The following is a 19964-nucleotide window of genomic DNA, read 5'->3' as shown; positions in this document are numbered from 1 at the left end:
CTCAAAGCAAATGTCACGCCCCCTTTCCCAACTCTTTGTAGAAGAACTCGATTGTTGGAGATGGATCCATGGCCATCATGCCAAGGGTTAATACTTTGGCGCTTGCTCTGTTCACTCCGTGCAGTGACCTGATGTTGAAGTGATGCCAGGAGCAACTCACCATTTCAGAAGCCCGGATGAGGTGGGGAATGGCCCGGCAGTTTGTACTGCTCAGTGTGACACGGAGCTGCTTTGCTCATGCACTCACGTCTACCACTAAATGTTGGAGGTGTGCCAGTGAGCGAGGAATGTGCCACAGCCTCAGCTACTGATAGAAAACTGCAGCGCACAACCGACAGTAGGAAAGCGCTTCCAAACATGCAGTCAAATCTGGGCGGTTTATTGGCCGACTAAGCAAAAACGTTGAAGGAAGGCCGTCCCAAGGTGGCCGGCCGGCCGGCAGACCGAGACTGTGGTGACTCCGGCGGATAGACTCCTCGGCTGCTCTCCAGGACAGGGGCTACGTTGACTCTGGTTTCTCTTCAAAATGCACAAGTCTTTCGCCTTTTACTAAAGACTTCCGTGGAGAGGGACGTTCAAGAGTTTAAGTTATTTTTGGTGGGCTTTGCTGTAAGGCTACTCCCTTTGAGTGTGTCAAATGTCAAGCAGCTGTCTGTCAAGGCTCAGAGGTGCACTTAGGTCAACCTTGGGGCGGAGGTGATCAGCAGCAGCAGCCTTTGTTATGCGCCCTTAAAAACATGGCACCACAACAACTGACTTGTGTGCCAAGATCTTGGGTTGGCCCCAGACACCTGTGGGCCATCGCTTCTCGGCCTTTTGGCTAAGATCAAGTGTAGTATCTGTTCTTATCAGTTTAATATCTGATATGTCCTCTATATGGGGATTAAATATTAAATGCATTTTTCAGCAGTGGGAGGTGAAAACTGGGGCTTGCTCTCTTCACTCCTTGCATTGACCTGGTATTGCAGTGCCACCAGGAACGGTGCACCATTCTCTTTTTTCTGTGAAAAGCAAAGCGAAGCTGAAACCAGAAAGACATCAACCCGTGCCTGTGCGTCAATTTAATTGCGAGCCCATGTTTCTTGTAAGGAAGCAGCAGCAGCAGCGTAAAAGCTTACAGCACCTGGTATTCCCAGGCGGTCTCCCATCCAAGTACTAACCCGGCCCGACCCTGCTTAGCTTCCGAGATCAGACGAGATCGGGCGTGCTCAGGGTGGTATGGCCGTAAGCCGAGGGGCTGGCGACAGAGAGTGCCTTTATGGACTAGGCAAGGCCCCTGCTCGTGGAGGGGCATGTTTCTTGTAAGGAAGCAGCAGTGTAAAAGCGTGCAGCGGTGTAAAAGCTTACAGCACCTGGTATTCCCAGGCGGTCTCCCATCCAAGTACTAACCAGGCCCGACCCTGCTTGGCTTCCGAGATCAGACGAGATCGGGCGTGCTCAGGGTGGTATGGCCGTAAGCCGGGGGGTTGGGGACACAGACTGCTTTTATGGACTGGGCAAGGCCCCTGCGCGTGGCGGGGCTCAAAAGTCAGCCTTTCGGACACACTGCACTTCAGCCTTTATCTCCACCACATGCTACACTCTAGTCCAGTATCGGGAAGCGACACCGAGATGGGCAAGCGGCTGTTGGTGCCGTCATGTCCAGTTGTTGCTGAATCTATAGGAAACGACAGCCAGGTATGCCAGTAAAAAAGGTCGAGTGTTTCCTCTCCAATGTGTGCTGGAGGTTGAAGTTGAACATAGCACAGCATTAACGAGCAACTGAGTCAAGGCATTGGCCTCTGGGATTATTCATTTCCAGCACCATCAGCCAAAGAGCTGTGTCTGGCAAGAGCCACCCGGTGTTTGGCGAGTACACCTCATACTTACCTGGCAGGGGAGATACCATGATCAAGAAGGCGTTTCACCCAGGGCGAGGCTCAGCCATTGCACTCCGGCTGTGTTGACCCCTGCAAATTCCCCAAACGTGGGAGTCTTGACTGCATAATTTTTGCTAGTGGGGTGCTGCGTCCGCGCTTTCCCCCGATGATGTCGTTGTAAGCAAAGGTCAGCCGCCCGAAGTTCAACGTTGTGTGCCCATCTCCAAACTTCTCACGTCCTTGCGGAGCAACATCCCCAGTCTTTCCAAGTTGCTGGGAACGTGATGGTTGTGGGTGTTGTCTTTTAGCTCAAAGCAAATGTCACGCTCCCTTTCCCAACTCTTTGTAGAAGAACTCGATTGTTGGAGATGGATCCATGGCCATCATGCCAAGGGTTAATACTTTGGCGCTTGCTCTGTTCACTCCGTGCAGTGACCTGATGTTGAAGTGATGCCAGGAGCAACTCACCATTTCAGAAGCCCGGATGAGGTGGGAAATGGCCCGGCAGTTTGTACTGCTCAGTGTGACACGGAGCTGCTTTGCTCATGCACTCACGCCTACCACTAAATGTTGGAGGTGTGCCAGTGAGCAAGGAATGTGCCACAGCCTCAGCGACTGATAGAAAACTGCAGCGCACAACCGACAGTAGGAAAGCGCTTCCAAACATGCAGTCAAATCTGGGCGGTTTATTGGCCGACTAAGCAAAAACGTTGAAGGAAGGCCGTCCCAAGGTGGCCGGCCGGCCGGCCGACCGAGACTGTGGTGACTCCGGCGGATAGACTCCTCGGCTGCTCTCCAGGACAGGGGCTACGTTGACTCTGGTTTCTCTTCAAAATGCACAAGTCTTTCGCCTTTTACTAAAGACTTCCGTGGAGAGGGACGTTCAAGAGTTTAAGTTATTTTTGGTGGGCTTTGCTGTAAGGCTGCGCCCTTTGAGTGTGTCAAATGTCAAGCAGCTGTCTGTCAAGGCTCAGAGGTGCACTTAGGTCAACCTTGGGGCGGAGGTGATCAGCAGCAGCAGCCTTTGTTATGCGCCCTTAAAAACATGGCACCACAACAACTGACTTGTGTGCCAAGATCTTGGGTTGGCCCCAGACACCTGTGGGCCATCGCTTCTCGGCCTTTTGGCTAAGATCAAGTGTAGTATCTGTTCTTATCAGTTTAATATCTGATATGTCCTCTATATGGGGATTAAATATTAAATGCATTTTTGAGCAGTGGGAGGTGAAAACTGGGGCTTGCTCTCTTCACTCCTTGCATTGACCTGGTATTGCAGTGCCACCAGGAACGGTGCACCATTCTCTTTTTTCTGTGAAAAGCAAAGCGAAGCTGAAACCAGAAAGACATCAACCCGTGCCTGTGCGTCAATTTAATTGCGAGCCCATGTTTCTTGTAAGGAAGCAGCAGCAGCAGCGTAAAAGCTTACAGCACCTGGTATTCCCAGGCGGTCTCCCATCCAAGTACTAACCCGGCCCGACCCTGCTTAGCTTCCGAGATCAGACGAGATCGGGCGTGCTCAGGGTGGTATGGCCGTAAGCCGAGGGGCTGGCGACAGAGAGTGCCTTTATGGACTAGGCAAGGCCCCTGCTCGTGGAGGGGCATGTTTCTTGTAAGGAAGCAGCAGTGTAAAAGCGTGCAGCGGTGTAAAAGCTTACAGCACCTGGTATTCCCAGGCGGTCTCCCATCCAAGTACTAACCAGGCCCGACCCTGCTTGGCTTCCGAGATCAGACGAGATCGGGCGTGCTTTTTTTTTTGTTTTTTATTATCAAAAATACTTTCATTAACAAAAATGAACACACTTATTCACAAGAAACCACAAAACACGTTTAAACCATGATTCAATGATGAAACAAAAGACATATTCAAGGAGAATCAAAATGTTGACGAAGCAATAACAAAGAAAGAAAAAAAACATAAATAGATAAAACCCTAGCCAATGGGACATTATACTCAATAAGATTTAAAGAAACAGGGTTTACAGCAAAAACATCAACGATATCCTTGAGAGATGAAAACGTGGCAATGTACTCCCCAGAACATTTAGAAATGAAACATCAGTTCTTCCCTCTGATCGAGGTCGTATAAGGAGTTGTTGGTGAGAAAAGTTTCCTGGAATGTTGCCTTGTAGGCATCCTTGAGCAGTCTGAGATGACTTTTGACCATGCTTGTGAAGAAGAGCCATCTGTTTATTTGTACATCCTCATAGAGTGCGTAGTTCCTGGCAATGAAGATGGTGTGTCGGGCTATGGATAGTAGAATGTTAATCAGGGTTGTGTTTATACCTTCTTTCTTGTGTGAGTATCCAAAGAGCCAAGTCCATTCCCAGTCTGTAATGTCTTTGCTGCTGAGCTTGCAGTGGTCGGTGAGGAGGTTCTTGACCCGGGTGATGAAGACCTCGCAGATGGGACAGGTGAGAAAGATGTGTTCAAGTGTTTCGTCATTTTTATTACAGACAGTACAAACCCTCTCATAGATAGCACTGTTCATTTGGTGCAGGATGATACCCGAGAAAATTCGTCTATGTCTGATTTTGAAATCGGTGTTGTTGGCGAAGGGATGAGCATAGGGGCTATTTATGTTTTTCCACATGGTGGAAACATTAATCGACGGGAAGTGTTCTTTCCAATGAGTTTCAGATGTCGGTTTTTGTACTATGTTTGCCAGCAAGGTGTTGTACCAATACTTGGAGGTTAGTTGATTAATGCTTTTCGCATCAGGCTGAGCACTTTGACGAAAATCAAGGGTATCATTCTGCCTACTACCACTGGTCTTGTAAAAAGCCTGTTTTAGATGGTCAGCAATCCCAGTTTCAATTTTCTGACATGTGAATTCAGCAAACCGTTTGCAATAAATGTTTTTGGCTCTGAGCCGATTCAAGATTTCTTCCACTACTATTTCGCCTTGATTGTTTGTGAAGTCTCCCAATGTGTATAAACCTGCTTGCGGCATTGACCCGCCCGAGATGGGCCTGCCCAGATATGTGATGTCTGGGTTGTGGAAAACGGGGAGCTGCAGCAGCTGGTGTTTGTTTTGTACTATAGTTACCAGGTGGGGTCTGGCCAACTCCCATGCCTCAAAGATCTCTTGTGTGAACTGTGAGATGTGTGTAGCTTGTGATTTTAGTGGGATCTGACAGAGATTGTAAATGCCACTGTTTCCACATGTTTTAATGGTGTCAAGCAGTTGATGTTTCCAAAAAAGGTCAGTTTTATCGTCCAACAGCTTTTTGATGATTTTGATTCTGAATGAGTGTTTTTTTGTGTTTATGTCTATTAGCCTAAGCCCACCGTTTGTGTATGTATCAATTGTTGTTCTGTGTTTTATCATGTTGCGGCGGCTTCCCCACAGAAAAGTGGATATCATTTGATTTATTTCTGCATGAGTTTGTTTTGGGAGATCATAGACTTGTAGCACATGATTCACTTTGGAGAGTATCAGGGAGTTGAGCATGACCACCTTACCCTTCAGGGTCAGCTTCCGCATTTTCCACAACCCCAAGGTGTTGTTCATTTTATTTAGCACCTCTTTCCAGGTGTTATCTCTGGCGGCCTTTTGATCCTGGCCAATATGCACTCCTAAGACCCTTACACTGGCCTTTTCCTCTATGAACGCCTGTCTGCCTGGTGACCTTGCCCCATTGCCACAGTACATTATAGTTGATTTGTTTTCATTGATTTTGGCACCGGAGGCTGAGCAGTAGATATGTACAAGATTCAAAGCTAGTTGTAGACTTTTTCCATCTTTGACCATGATATTTGTGTCATCGGCATAGGCAATCATTTTGCAGGAAGTGCCATTATCTGCCAGTATGCCCTGAATGTTAATGTTCTGATTTATTAATAGAGCTAGGGGCTCGGCCACCAGGCTGTAGAGCAGAGAGGAGAGGGGACATCCCTGTCTAATTGATCTTTGGATTGCTATTTTTGGGGTTTGGAGACCATTCACTTTTATGCGACTGTGTGCATTGTTGTAAAGAGATTGAATTCTTTTAATGAAATTGTGACCAAAACCGAATTGTTTTAAAACAGCCCATAAAAAGTTGTGTTCAACTCGATCGAACGCCTTTTCAAAATCTACTCCTAGATAGATGCCACCAGTTTGTGACATCTGATAGATGGTTTCTTTTATGGATAAAATGGAATCTGAAATATCTCGTCCGGGAATGCTATATGCCTGTGACTGATGTACTATGTTTGGGATAATTTCTTTGAGTCTGTTTGCTAGAACCTTTGCGAAAATTTTGTAATCAGTATTCAGAAGGCTTATGGGTCTGTAGTTGTTAATGATCGTTCTGTCTCCTCGGTTTTTGTATGCCAAAGTAATTAAACCAAGTGTAAGGGTCTCAGGAGCTTCACCTTTCTTCTCAACTTCCTCAAAAATTCGAAATAAAATTGGTGTTAAACTTTCTTTGAAAAATAGATAAAATTCAGTTGTTAAACCATCTACGCCTGGACTCTTGTTTTTTTGTAAGCACTTGATGGCTGCTTCAATCTCTGCCATGCTGATAAGCTGATCACACCATATTCTGTCCTCCGTTGAGATTTGGTTCTGAATGACCTTCACCACACTTGTAATTGTATTTTGATTTATATTTTGATTTGTATATAACTGCTGGAAGAAATCTTGTATTCTGGATATTATTTCATCAGTTTGTATAATTATGTTGCCCTTGCTGTCTTTCAGTTCTTTTATGAATGCTTTATTTTGTTTTTGCTTTTCTAAGCCGAGGAAAAAAGCTGAACATTTTTCCCCCTCCACAAAATTTTGCACTCTGCTTCTAATTATTGCCCCCATGCATTCCTTCTTTTTGGAGAGCGCTAACTTGTCTCTCAAATAAATATAATTTGTCAGATCTCCGTTAGGTTCATTGGCTATCTTTTGGAGTTCGTGTTCTAATTTTACTCTTAGCTCTTTTTCATTTTTTTTCTCCAGCCAGCTCTTATGTTTACTATAATTTATACATACTCTTTTGATTCGTTCTTTCACTCTTTCCCACCAATTAAATATGTCTTCGACCCACTCCATTTCATTTGCCACATTGTGAAGAAGACGGTTAACTTTGTCAATGAACTGTTGATCTTTTAGTAAGCTATTGTTAAAACACCATACCCCACCATTTGTTTGTGCTACTGATGGAAATAATGACAATTTTATGAGGGAGTGATCACTCCATGTGTTGAGGACATATTCTATTGAGTTCACATTGTGTACAATGGAGCTTGCCACTAAGGCATAATCAATACGGGATTGTTTGAGAGTATTTTGTACCACCTGATGTCTGGAGAACTGAGTTTTATTTGGATGCATAATTCGCCATAAGTCAACCAGGTCGTATTCTTTTATGATTTCGAATAAGGATCGCCTGCTCACATCATCTTTAAAGAGATTGTTGCTAGATATGTCAAATTTGGTGAGGGGAACATTGAAGTCTCCAGTGATGATGGAGTTGTTGTTTACCCACTTATTTAGCTCTTTGAAAAACACTTTTCTTTCACCCTCAGTGTTAGGAGCATATATATTGATAATTCTAATATAAACATTTTTTTTCCATGAATCAACTATCAATAATCTACCTCGTGAGCATTTATATATTTCTATTACCTTATCAAAGACATTGTTTTTAATCAGCGTTGCCACCCCACACATTGCTCGATCTGCATTTGCGAAATATACATTCCCTTCCCATAACCCTCCTATCATGCTCACAGGAGATGAGGACCATTTTGTTTCTTGTAGCAGCAAGATGTCACATTTGGTAGTATTGATGACTTTGTGTAGTTTTTCTCTGCTGCAGAGCCCACGGGCATTCAGTGAGAGAAGCAGGGCCATGAGAAGGGTGAGCTGTATTATTGTGGCATTAAACATCACACTCATTTTTTTCTATTTTGCTTTTTCTTATTTGTTTTACCGGACTTGTCTGTATTTTTCGTTTTCTTGCCAGGGACACTACCGAGAGGTCCATCTCCGAATCAGAGTCAGCACTTGGTGAGGGAGAAACTGTTGGCTCTTTTTCAGAGTGGGGAGGACTGAGTGGCGCAGATTCTGCGGTTGGGGTGCTTCTCGTGCCTCTGGCTTGGAGCTTTTCAGCTCCAGCCACTTTTTTTTCATTGTCTGGTTGAGCCTCGTCATTCTGCGCTTCCGGAAGGCTTTCTCCAGAGGTTTCCACATTAGTGGTTATTTTTTCCGCTCGGGGCGGCTGGGCAGGGGGCCCTTTCTCTACACCACACTCTGTGCGTACCTCCGCAGGCGCTATCTCTGCCTCCTCCTCTCCTGCACTGTCCTCAGTGCTTCCCTCTGTCTGCTCCCTCTCCAACTCTGACTCTGCTATGCTCTCCGGTTCACTTTCATTGCAAATGCAATTTTCCATGTTGTTGTGGCACAGCTCACACCTTTTCACAGCTTTATGGCACTCTCTTGCATAGTGCCCCTGGACTCCACATTTATGGCAACAAAACTCAGGACACTCTCTAAGAATGTGTCCAGGCTGTAGGCACATTCGACACACTTTCACTTGCCGATCATGTAACACTCTGAAGTATTCGGGACCAGTGGCAGTATTAAATCTAGCAGAGTAAGGCAGGGATTGTACTGTCTGATTAAATTTGACTTTCACATACCTTGTCCCATCTGCGATGTTTGTGCCAGGCCACATTCTTCTCTTGATAGCAATGAGGGATTACTGGACCCAGTAGTATTATGTACTATGCTTAGTGGGAGGATTTCTATGGCAACGTGCATATTCTTCACCAATTAAAACCACTTCAGTGAATAAAGTGGCATTAGTGGAAAAAACATGATTATTGTCTGGGATCGATTTATGTAAGATCAATTCAGATGATTTAGCTATATGGAAGGAAATAGATGTGGACCACGTTTATCCCTTGTCATAGCAACTGTCCTTTTGTTGGTCGGTCAGTAGGGGAGTGTTGAAGCATTTTCACCATGCCTGACACAGCTTGCCCCACTTACACAAGCATTGCATCATCGTCCACGGCCAGCTGGGAGCTTCAGTGCTCCAGCAAACCTCCGCCTCATAGGCAGAATAAAGATGTATATCGAGCATTTCAGGCGTGTCACATCATAAACAATGAGCCGAACCTGGCAGACTTACTCTCGTGAGGGATAACGGAGCTCTGGTAGCTGACATCAAGCAATCCTGTCACATAACAGTTGGAGAAGAACAAAAACAAAGCCATTTGGGCAGGAATATCTGCCAGGAAACTCATCTCTTTGTCGGCTGAGTTCATAAACACTGGAGACGGTGGATGGCTGTTGTGCCCCAGGTTGTGAAAACAGTCGGGGAAAAGCAAAGAGAGCGAGAGCATTTCACAGGCTCCCCAACGAGTCCGAGAGACAGCAGCGGTGGATCTCTGCCATAAAATGTGGAGCAATAAGAACCAAAGGAGGGAGCCCACAGGCGATGGATTCCACTTGTCTAATGATCACTTCATATCAAGTACAGAATCCAACACTTACTCGCTTTAATATCTTTTGTAGTTTTTAAATGTTATTTCTAAGCAGATTTCTCCCCGGAATAGGACGTCTTTCAATACTCATGAGATTTTGCATCTTGTATTTGATGCTGAAGAGTCTAAAGAACGTGTTACGAAGAATAACACAGCTGGATCTCATGACCACCAAAACCAATTCTGTTCTTCCGTCGGTGAATATCTGTGCCAATATTTGATAAAACATCCACAGGGAGTTTGTGAAGTTTTGTCTTCAACCTGAAAACATAATGTTTTTCCATCTCATGAGAAAACCGCGAGATGTTTCTCGATCAAAAACAGTTAAAACAAACAAACAAAAAGAAAACAAAAGGTTCACTTGAGGATTTTGTTATTGACTCGCAGTTTATTCTGATTAAGTTTGCTCGAGTCTCAATTTGCGATCCCGCAAGACAAACCATAATGTCCCCGTTTATGAGGTTACACGGAGAGAAGTAAAAACTAAATTAAAGTTATTGGACCATTTTTCTAATCTCTAGAGGCCCCGAGAGAAGTCAATGACAGGTTTCTCTCCGCAGCGCAAATGAGAGCAACAACACTACACTGCCAAATCCATCCCAACACCGACAGAAACAGCAACCCTTAAGGCACTAATAATAAATAATATGACGCCAGTATTAAACAGCCAAAAAACAGATTGTTTTCACCTTCAAATATGAATGCGTGCACAGCGATGGGGTCGCTCACACGGCCAGATACAACAAAGTACCACAAACACAAATTCACACTCACTATGCGGCAGAGTCATTGAGCTGGTATTCCCGCGACCTTGTGAAGCAACTCTGTATGCCACTGTCACTCCACAACCGTCTGATCACGTTGGCCAGCTCATCGGGAAGAATGCCCTGCTCTTCGGCTTCTGCAGACAGGGCAAAAAGCTGCTGGGCGTCGTCCTGCAGGGGGCGGAGGAGAGACTTAACGACCGAAACACTTTACATGCAAACTGTCAAAATCAAATCAGTCAAAAGTCTAAATAATATTTGTAGTGGCCGTTTGTCAACAGAAAATATGTTCAAAATAGGGCAGAAATAACGATTATTTTCATAATCGAGTACTTGTTTGTTCCTTTTTATTTTTTTACAGAATCCAAAATGATTCAGTTTTAATGATTTCTTTGTCAAAAAACAGAAAATATTCACATTTAAGAAGCTGAAAAATCAGAATGCTTTTTTTATTTGTTTTTTGTTATTTGTAAATTAAACGACTATTATCGCACCCTGGGCAGGAATATGGTGTATTCAGGCAAAAGAAAAGTGAACATCCATGCTGGGTTATTGAGGTCTTGATGGTTTATTTAGTCCAATAAAGCAAACAAACAAATCCATCATCTCTGATGCTCTTATAAAAAAACAAAACACATATGCCCGCCACCCTGATGCACTCAAGTCTCCTACCAGCTCTCTGCCTTTATAATCATGAGTGTCCACGAGTGTCCACGAGTGCGTCTCACCTATTCAACAACTATTTTGATAATCGATTATTCCGTTTGAGTGTTTTCTAAAGAATTCAAACCAGTTTCTGTTGATTTTTCAGCTTCTTAAATGTGAATATCGTCTGGTTTCTTTGCTCCATATGACTAAGAAATCATAACAACTGAATCATTTTGGTTTGTGGACAAAAACAAGACATTTGAGAACATCGTCACAAACACTGATCAATATTTACCAACATTTTTGAATTGAATGACTTTATTCCTCCCCCAGGGGGGAAACACACATTCACAACAGCTCAGTTAAGAAATGAGAATAATAAAATAAAATAAAATAAAATAAAATAAAATAAAATAAAATAAAATAAAATAAAATAAAATAAAATAAAAAATAAAATAAAATTATGGACCAAACGATAACTCGATTTCGAGAAAATAATCAACAGATTAATATGATTATTAGTAGCAGCCCTAGTCTCATGTCCAGACATTGCAATGAAGATAAACTAATAAAAAACTTAGCATTTTAAGCAAAGTAATATTATCAAAAACACAACTATAATGTATACAAAATATTCTAAAAAAAGGAAAACTTCCCCGATTTGCATTTAGCTTTGTATTACTAGAATAGGGCTAGCATTTTTGAAAAATTATGATTCCCAACCTCATTAGGGACCTCATTCCCAGAATGTAAACAGTGTCCGCCATCTTTGCTAACAGCTACGCTAACAGGACCAAGTGTCCAAATACAAAGCTAAATGCAAATCGGTGAAGTATTCCTTTATATTAAGTACTGAAATTACCACTAAATACAAAAACTACATCTGGCTATAACTCGTATCACACCAGTTAGATGGAGTATTCATTCAGCTCAACAAACCGTGAAAGACAGTTCAAGTTTTTGGACACAGAACGCATCATAAATCATTTTTTGGTCTCTTTGTCCTCTACTACCAAAGATGAAATCACTGAAAACTACAAAAAACAAAGCCAGTTTGTGTCCAGCGAACGTACAAGAAGCTGAGCCTCGCGCAGTAAAAGCAATGTCTCTCTTCACTGAGCTTTATTCACAGTGACTGATGCGGAAAGTAGTAATTAGTTTGTATCAGCATAACAGTGGTTCTACAGTATTTGCTGCTGGAGACACTGTTTCTCCGTCTCCACGTGACAAACACAGGTTTATCTTACAGTGTGTGTGTGTGTGTGTGAGTGAGGAGAAATGCACCCACAGTTTTTACTGTTGATAGTAAATTTTCATGTTGTAACTCAACACCATTTAGGTTGCAGGGACAGTTACACCCAAACAAATGATGTGTCACCTTTGGTAACTCACCCTGCTCCCTCAACCAAACTCACCGCAAAGTAACGTGTGGGTAACGTGTGAGAGCGCGTTGCCATTTGCTGTATGTTTATGTGGGTACGTATGAGCAGTATCCCCCTGTTTCAGGGTTTCAAGTGTGGAAAGGCTAGCACACCAACTGCCATGAGTGGGAGCCTGTGAGAGCACGGTGTCACGTACACGCAGCCATTTGACAGATCTGTCAGTGAGAGAGGAGGAGGAGGAGGAGGAGGAGGAGGAGGAGGGGAAAAAATCTATCCATCCCACTCTAATGACCACAGGAGAAGCAGAGTCCTCTCAGTCCCACCGCTCCAGATGCAGATAGACTGGGTTTCACTGCTGAATTCCACTGACACACACACATACACACACACCTCCACTGTCAGACCTGGGTGGCAGCTTAATGCTCATAGACTTAAGTGTTCAGATAAGTGTTTGCAATTTTTCGTTAATGGTGGCTCACGACGTCTATACGCGCAGCTCTGTTTCTGCAAAATAGTTTAATGGCTACTCTGATGAGCTTTTATGGGTGTGCATTATAGTTAAGGCTGACAGAGTTGCTGTTGTTTATTATTGTTGATTAATAAAAAAATCACATGCAAGGTTCACCCTGAAGTCATGATTATGTCCCAGAATTACTGTAATCCTTCATAGAGAAGTCAAAAAACGGTTCCTTGTTTTCAGTCGAGGGAATGCAAAGGCAAACTTATCCTTTCTAGACAGGGACGGTCAGCTTTGTGAAATGAAACAATACCTTTCGCTGTAGTTAACCTGAAAGGCTGTGACACCATTTTAAATCTACAAAAGGATCTTATGTACATAGAAAATCGATGGTGGGGGGGTGGGGTCGGTTAAGGGCTGTGCACAAGAGGCTGCACACTTGTGCTTGCAGGAGTGTTCCAAATCTGTCAATGTCAAGATGTGCCATGGTGACACACTCCTACTCAAGACGACTGAACGCTGTAATCAAATCAAAAGGTGCTTCAACAAAGTCTTACTTCAAGGGTGAGCACACTCACACGACCAGCTTATTGTGCGTTCTTTTTTGTTTTGTTTCACGTCACCAAAACCTGGCATTTTAACAGGGGTGTGTACACGTGTTATATCCACTGTAAACACAGACAGAGGACATTTGTTGACAAAATTTAAAGATCCAAATGTTATTTTTGCTTCAATGTGACGTTTGACAGTAAGTTTTTCCACTTCTGACATGCCACTAAAAAGCCATTTCAAATGCTGTTTGCATTTTCACATCCCGGCAAAGAGAATCACAGTTTGATTCACTCGTTTCACTTTTAATCTCGCACCTGTTCCACTGAGTTGTTCGTGGATAAATCAATGCTCAGATGAGGAGTGAGGCAAAAACAGTCACATACAGTTAGAGAGGTCAATCTTCACGTCACTGTGATTAGTCCAATCAGAATTAGAGGGAAGGAGATAAAACATGTGGCAGACTCATCGCCACCGTTAACTTTACACTATAACCTTAAATAGAGACGTGTCGTTGCTGAGGCTGCAGAAGGAAGACTCAATGTGCTGTAAAATGTGTCCTGCCGTCACTTGTGAATAAATCTGCTCCCAAACAGCGCTCTGTGGACTTCAGTATCTGCCAATGCTGCTGTATCAGAAAAAGAAATTAAAGCTATGAGGAAAAGAGACGATCAAAGATGGAGGAGGAGGAGGAGAAGGCTGATCAGACAAGTGCCGTTTTCCTGCAGGTTACACAGATTTCTACTCCCAACTGCGGTTTTTACCTTTGACATTAAAAAGGGTGCTGTGAACAGGTTTAATGCTGAAATTACGTCCCGCATTTGCCAACTTGCCAGTCTTCACTGACTGAACATGAATTGCCATCATAGAAGAAACAGGACCTGAGTTCAGGAGGAACCACAGGCTTGAAATAATCTTTGTTTCACTGGGTTACACTTACAGTAAATGTGGAAGAACAAATCCAACAGAGCTCGTCTTTGTTCCATCGAGGCAGAAGGGAACGTGAAAGCGACCGCAAGTTTCATACAAACCAAAGTGGTAAACTATTGTGAATTCAGTTGTGTGCATGCATAAACCTGAGGCACTACAGCAGATACACAGCAGAGATATGAAAGAAGCTTTGTTGTGTTATGGCCACGGGAGATCCTGATCTGTCCACAGTTAGCACAGCCAGCTGAATCCTGCATTCTCTTACAGGGTAGGTAGTGTTTACACTCTCCAGCTCTCTGCACCCATGCTAAGAAAACCACTGATTTTCAATGATTGTCTCTGCACAACCTGCATTTTCATGTCTGTGCGTCATCGTGCATGTGAATCGATAGCATCTTGTAAAGCCGAGGTTTCTGTTCACGTCAATTTCTCCAGTAAAAGAAAAGAGAGTAAACTAAATACTTCATGATTTGGTTGGAATGACGCATACATGGTGTGTGTGTGTGTGTGTGTGTGTGTGTGTGTGTGTGTGTCTTACCACTCTGGTAGTGCTGCTGTAGTCTATCTTCAGATTGACCATGGCTTTAACAATAGCCATAATGGACTGGATGGTGTTGCTGTAAACCACTGCTCGGTACTGCTTACACTCATCTTCTGAGTAGCCATCTTCATGGATGATCCTGAGGATATCAAGAACACATGCAACTTTTATTAAAGTGGAAAACATATTAAAAATGTCTCATTCTCTTTCTTATCTTCTTACCCCAGCTCTCCTCCATTTTCCCCCATTACCCCAACAAGCTGAGGCAGATGGCTGCACATCAGAGTCTGTGACTGCCAGAGTTTTTTTTTGTCTCCCTGTGTCTGCACTGATTCCAAGTGCTTGTTAATTGTTGGGCTTACTACATAATATAAACATGTGCATAGTCGTCCAGGTGCAGAACAAAGTCCCATTGTGAAGCCTCAGTAATCGTGATTTAGCACTAGTTGTCAATAACATGCTGTCCACTCGCATGTGCCGTGCTTTATCATCTATTTTCCTTTTACAAAATTGACATCATGTGCTATTGAAGAAGACCTGCAACGGGCAACGGAGACATTAACTCCTCGGGAAAACTTTTACTGATGTTAGAAATCAAGTTAGAAGTAGTCGCTGATTTTACTGCAGACTTTGCAACCAGTGGAGTTTCCCTGGTGTCTCACAGCTACTTCCATCTTACATTTCAGGTTGGAAGACGATATCCATTTATATATACACACAACGTATGGTTTCTACTGCTACTATGTGTAGTGTTACAGCAACACATACACTGCTTCAACTCTGCAGCAATCATTCGATGCAGTAACCTGAGTTCACCGGCCGCACCGCTCACTCACTCTGGACCCGAGTGTAAGGACATCTGCACTCCATCATGAGACACAATCACACAGACTTCAATCATCCAAGTCGTAAAGGGAAGTGCACGGAGAACAACCCGTCATAAATTTGGCGAGTGAATTGGTTGCTAACCTTCCATCCATCCATCCATCCATCCATCTTCCATCAGCAAACACATTTTCCACACAGACGTTTTAAGGACACAACTGTGTTTTCCTATCTTTTGCCTGTTGTAATATTACGTGACATTAGCAGAGAGTGTTTCTGTGTTGGAGGTTGATTTATCAGTACGTCCATACCTGTTAATAACAGACACACTGTTCCTGCTCCGAGCTCATAAAAAATAGATTCAGCGTCCGGCTCTCCCAGAGGAACGTTAATAATTAAGCCTGCTTTTTTGTCTTTGTGTGTCCACAGACTTTCTCTGTCATCAAAAACTATTAATGTGTTGGGAGCAGTGCAAAGACAATAAAACAGCGAAAAGGTCATGACACACCCCTTAAAATCCACACATGGGCAATGTCAAATTATCCTTATCTAACAATCACATGGTGGCTATTATAATTTATTGAGCTCAAACGTCCGGTTTAATCTTCCTCATGGTCAGTGCCTGAGCGTCTCTCTCGAACGATGCTGCTAGTTTTCCAAAACACAGGACTTTCATCAACTATACACCTTCATTTCATCAACTATTCACCTTCATTTCATTTTCAGAAAGCATTTTGGTTTTCTGCTCGTTTTTTGGCCTCATACGTTCACTCACACTGCTTTCCAGAAAGATGAAGAGTCAAGTTTAAAACAGAACAGAAGATTCATTTTAGAACTTACTTCATTTGCTTTACGATGGTGCTCTTGCCAGACTCCCCTGCACCTGTAGGAACATTAAAAAGACCACAATTTACAAATCAACTTCGTGTTGGTGGAATAAAGTTGAACACCACATTGAGTTCTCTGGGTTGACAAGATTCTTTATGGTTCCATCATTGAGAACATGACGCACAGATACGCATGAAGAATTCCTAAATCTGGCTTTGGATGTTTTTAATCTAATGAACATTAACTGTACATGAATAGATTATTATTTATTTTTTTTATGTGCAGCCACTGATTTCCTTTTAATTTCAGTCTCCTTTACAAATCACCCCGAAGACATGGCACAAAAATCAATCACTGTGAATTATTTACTATGTCTAATTCAAATATATCATCTGGTGGTGATGTGGACGTGAGCTACGGTCGGACCATCCGAAATAAAAGGAGTCGGCAAATGGCAGCCATTTAACATATCTGCACACGACCTGCAGTAAAACAAGATGATGAGGAAAGAAATATAAAAAGACATTTTTTTCTTATATTCTCTGCAAACTTGAGGTTTTAAGAATTGTAAGTCTCGTCATCACTGGTGGCACAATAGCAAAAAATGGACCAAGAATTCGTTTTGGAATTGTTTTGAAATGCAACTAACACATTTGTTTGTTACACTGTAATTGGCTGAGTCACGTTGAAGAATTTGTGCAAATGGGAAATAACAATGTTATTTTGAGTGTATCTGGACATGAACAGCAACATTACATACTGTATATATTCCGCAAACCGTCTATAATGTTTTTTAATAGTCTTAGTGTTAATATCTTTATATATTGTAAATAAAGGACTATCTTATTTATAGAAATAAATGATAAAAAAATTATTGTGAACATGGCTACAATAAGTGAGCAGCAAACACTAATATGGTTTCTTTAACCATAGGACCCTATGGATTAAAAATGAATGAATTAGTACTGATTGGGGATGTTCCAGATCTTAAATATCAGATCGGAGTCGAGTAAATATTATATATACAGATATGTGTACATACATATAATATAGTATTTATTTATATGAAGTGTACCATTTATGGATTTGGCATTTATTTTATTTGATATATTTGGTAATATCTGCATACAATGCCTTGTTTTGTTATGCTGTGCTCTGCTTCAGTGGATATCGCTGTAACTCAGACCCTCGATTGAGACCCGTCAGTGCTCATACAGAATATAAACAAACATTTAATGCCATGTACACAAAGTGTGCCAGCCGTAGCTGCAGCCTCCTGAACAGAGTCTGTCTTTTAATCTAAACTCAAAAAAACAAAAACTGTACTGTGCAGCCTCATAACATAGGCAAACACAAACATTGGTTTGCACAAATACGCTGTTATAAACACAATCCTCATGTCGCTCCAACGATCACAGCGAACTCTGATTCATATCATTGCTAGCTCGGGTCATTTTCCATCGTGTCATCAGAAAACGTTCCGTCACGGACCGTCTCGTCATGCCACCCAGACCCGGGCGTGCCAGAAAACATTAGCCATGCATGAAGCCAGCAGAGCAAGTGGGAACCAGCAGTGCTTCCCCCTCTTATGCTGTCAACGTTCATCACATTCACACACACATTCAGCACTTTTCTGAGAGAGACATGGACTGACAGCAAAGGGAGGAGGAGGAGGAGGAGTATAGAGGTGTGTGCCAACGTCCAGGCTACTTTATCACGTGACCTGTGAAATAGATGCAGAGAGACGTTTGGATGGAGACTGCTGGGTGTTCTGTTCTGTCTTCACATCACAAAAAAACATGAAATGATTGAGTATAAACCAAAAGAAACAAATGCAAGACAGGTTTTCAATACAACACAGCTTTATTATTGATGAATGTTTCACGTTCAACCTCAGAAATCTTTGTTTGTTTCCACTTGGAACAAAAAAAACCTCTGAAGCAGAACTTCTGCAGGCTAATAAAGATAAAATTATGAATCAAGGCTACCTCAGTTCATTCACAACTGAATCGCCGAGAACACAATGTGATACAATGTTAAGTCTCTTGTTTTAATCGCTTTCATCTTGAAAATTTAAATTGTCCTCGTGTGAGACAAAGATAAACAGTTTAAGGTTTTTATGTTCATGCAAAAAATGTTGAAGAACGAGTGCTGGTGGAGGTAAAGTGGAATATCGTTCCCTCTCTGCAGACTCACACGAGTGCATGAAGGTCACCTTCCTCACTCCAGAATAAAACTCGTCCATTAATATTTCAAGCCCAAAGGGAGGTGAACGCTTGTGAACAGCGGCGGAAAAAAAGAAAAGCGCATCCTCCTCCTTCATGTTCTATACGGCGCATCAGGAGAACAGATGTGTACAGTATGTGGCAGTATGTCGTTGCTGGGTTTCAAACTTCCTCCGTATCACCTCATCTTCAAATTTAACGAGTCAACTGAGGAGTTAATTTGAATCAGCATCAGTCAGCCAATTCCAAATGCAGATTTTTGATGGAGATCTAACGGCGACGAATGATTGGCAGGAGCCAACCAGAGCCAGAGCCCATTCCCACAAAAGAGAAGAGGATATGGACATCTGCACATATTGACTTGAAAATGTATTATCGGATATCAGCACATCCTGGTGCATTTGCCGATATCCAATAATACATTTTTAAGCCAATGACTAATGACTGCAACGGTAGGATAAATAGGCTGCTACCTCCTTGACTTCTATGCAGCGCTGTTTTTTACGTATATCTACTTCTGCTGCGACGGGAGTATGAAAAATATTACGTTAATTTCACTAGAGAAGAGGATAAATCGCGTCTGCAGTTGGGCGCAGGGAAAAACACATGTTGGTATCATTAATAGGCCCAAGCACTGCCAATATATCGGCAAAGATTCCAATATTGTGCATCCCTAGTTCCTATCGTATCAAATTAGAAGTGCATTTATAATCGATTCATCTGTCGAGTATTTTCTCGATTAAACGAGTAATCGATTGGTCCATAAGACGTCATAAAATGGAGAAAATGTTGATCAGTGTTTGTCAAACCTGGAAATGATGATGTTCTCAAATGAAAATGATCAGAAATCTTGTTTTAATAATGAAAAAACCCTCAAATCGATTATCAAAAGAGTTGACGATTAATTTAGTAATTGATTATTTGGGTAATTCTTTCAGCCCTATATCAAATGTAGCAGCACATGTAATGGCAGGTAAGTGAACTTGACCGTACAATTATAGTTTATGCAAAGGTGGTGCCAACACTTGAGCTTCACATAAAATGCACAGCTGGATCTATTCATTTCAAATCATACGTGCATATCTCCCAAAATGTCAAACATATTGTTTTAAATTAATTATATTCATTATAATGAACAGATGTGTTATCAGCGCAAGTTAATTAACCCAGAGTGCCCTCTGTCAATAATCCAGGCGGGTGATGTAATGCTGCAGGAATTAAAGACACTTGGGGCCTTTAACACCAATTAATCATCGTTGACCTACTGTACAAGCAGCATTTTATTTCCATTGTAATAAGTTTTGTTAAGATCCCAAATGACGTTCAACACCCAGCATATTATTTATGTCCTAAATTGTTTCTGTGATCTAATGTATTGTTGGTGACCATGTACATACTGTATCTCACGATGACACGCTGCACAACTATTTCACTCGTGGATCAATGAGCTTCTTTTATGGATCAATGAGCTTCTACATAAATTCAAGAG

The 19964-nt window shown here is 42.4% G+C and overlaps 1 protein-coding gene and 8 non-coding genes across 9 annotated transcripts; 5 read left to right on the top strand and 4 right to left on the bottom strand.

Annotated features, from left to right (window-relative positions):
* Positions 1-505: 505 nt before the first annotated feature.
* LOC122762045 lies at positions 506-618 on the top strand. The gene has a single exon (XR_006358644.1). It is a non-coding gene; the product is annotated as a U5 spliceosomal RNA (small nuclear RNA).
* A 182-nt stretch (positions 619-800) lies between these two features.
* LOC122762044 lies at positions 801-993 on the top strand. Its single transcript, XR_006358643.1, has one exon. It is a non-coding gene; the product is annotated as a U2 spliceosomal RNA (small nuclear RNA).
* Positions 994-1111: 118 nt separating this feature from the next.
* On the bottom strand, positions 1112-1230 carry LOC122762047. Its single transcript, XR_006358646.1, has one exon. It is a non-coding gene; the product is annotated as a 5S ribosomal RNA (ribosomal RNA).
* A 110-nt stretch (positions 1231-1340) lies between these two features.
* LOC122762048 lies at positions 1341-1459 on the bottom strand. The gene has a single exon (XR_006358647.1). It is a non-coding gene; the product is annotated as a 5S ribosomal RNA (ribosomal RNA).
* Positions 1460-1861: 402 nt separating this feature from the next.
* On the top strand, positions 1862-2025 carry LOC122762049. Its single transcript, XR_006358648.1, has one exon. It is a non-coding gene; the product is annotated as a U1 spliceosomal RNA (small nuclear RNA).
* Positions 2026-2672: 647 nt separating this feature from the next.
* LOC122762046 lies at positions 2673-2785 on the top strand. Its single transcript, XR_006358645.1, has one exon. It is a non-coding gene; the product is annotated as a U5 spliceosomal RNA (small nuclear RNA).
* Positions 2786-2967: 182 nt separating this feature from the next.
* Positions 2968-3160, top strand: LOC122762043. Its single transcript, XR_006358642.1, has one exon. It is a non-coding gene; the product is annotated as a U2 spliceosomal RNA (small nuclear RNA).
* Positions 3161-3278: 118 nt separating this feature from the next.
* LOC122762042 lies at positions 3279-3397 on the bottom strand. The gene has a single exon (XR_006358641.1). It is a non-coding gene; the product is annotated as a 5S ribosomal RNA (ribosomal RNA).
* A 6444-nt stretch (positions 3398-9841) lies between these two features.
* Positions 9842-16310, bottom strand: LOC122762041 (guanine nucleotide-binding protein G(i) subunit alpha-2-like). Its single transcript, XM_044017206.1, has 3 exons — positions 16263-16310; positions 14595-14736; positions 9842-10261 (listed from the first exon to the last, which is right to left on the bottom strand). The coding sequence occupies exons 1-3, from the start codon at positions 16265-16267 to the stop codon at positions 10100-10102; spliced, it is 309 nt and encodes a 102-aa protein (XP_043873141.1). The 5' UTR covers positions 16268-16310; the 3' UTR covers positions 9842-10099.
* Between the last annotated feature and the right edge of the window lie 3654 nt (positions 16311-19964).

This window comes from Solea senegalensis, unplaced genomic scaffold, assembly GCF_019176455.1.
Source record: "Solea senegalensis isolate Sse05_10M unplaced genomic scaffold, IFAPA_SoseM_1 scf7180000015191, whole genome shotgun sequence".
NCBI classification, from domain to species: domain Eukaryota; kingdom Metazoa; phylum Chordata; class Actinopteri; order Pleuronectiformes; family Soleidae; genus Solea; species Solea senegalensis.
Note: the sequence above shows the minus strand (reverse complement) of the source record. Positions and strands in the feature narration are given on the sequence as shown.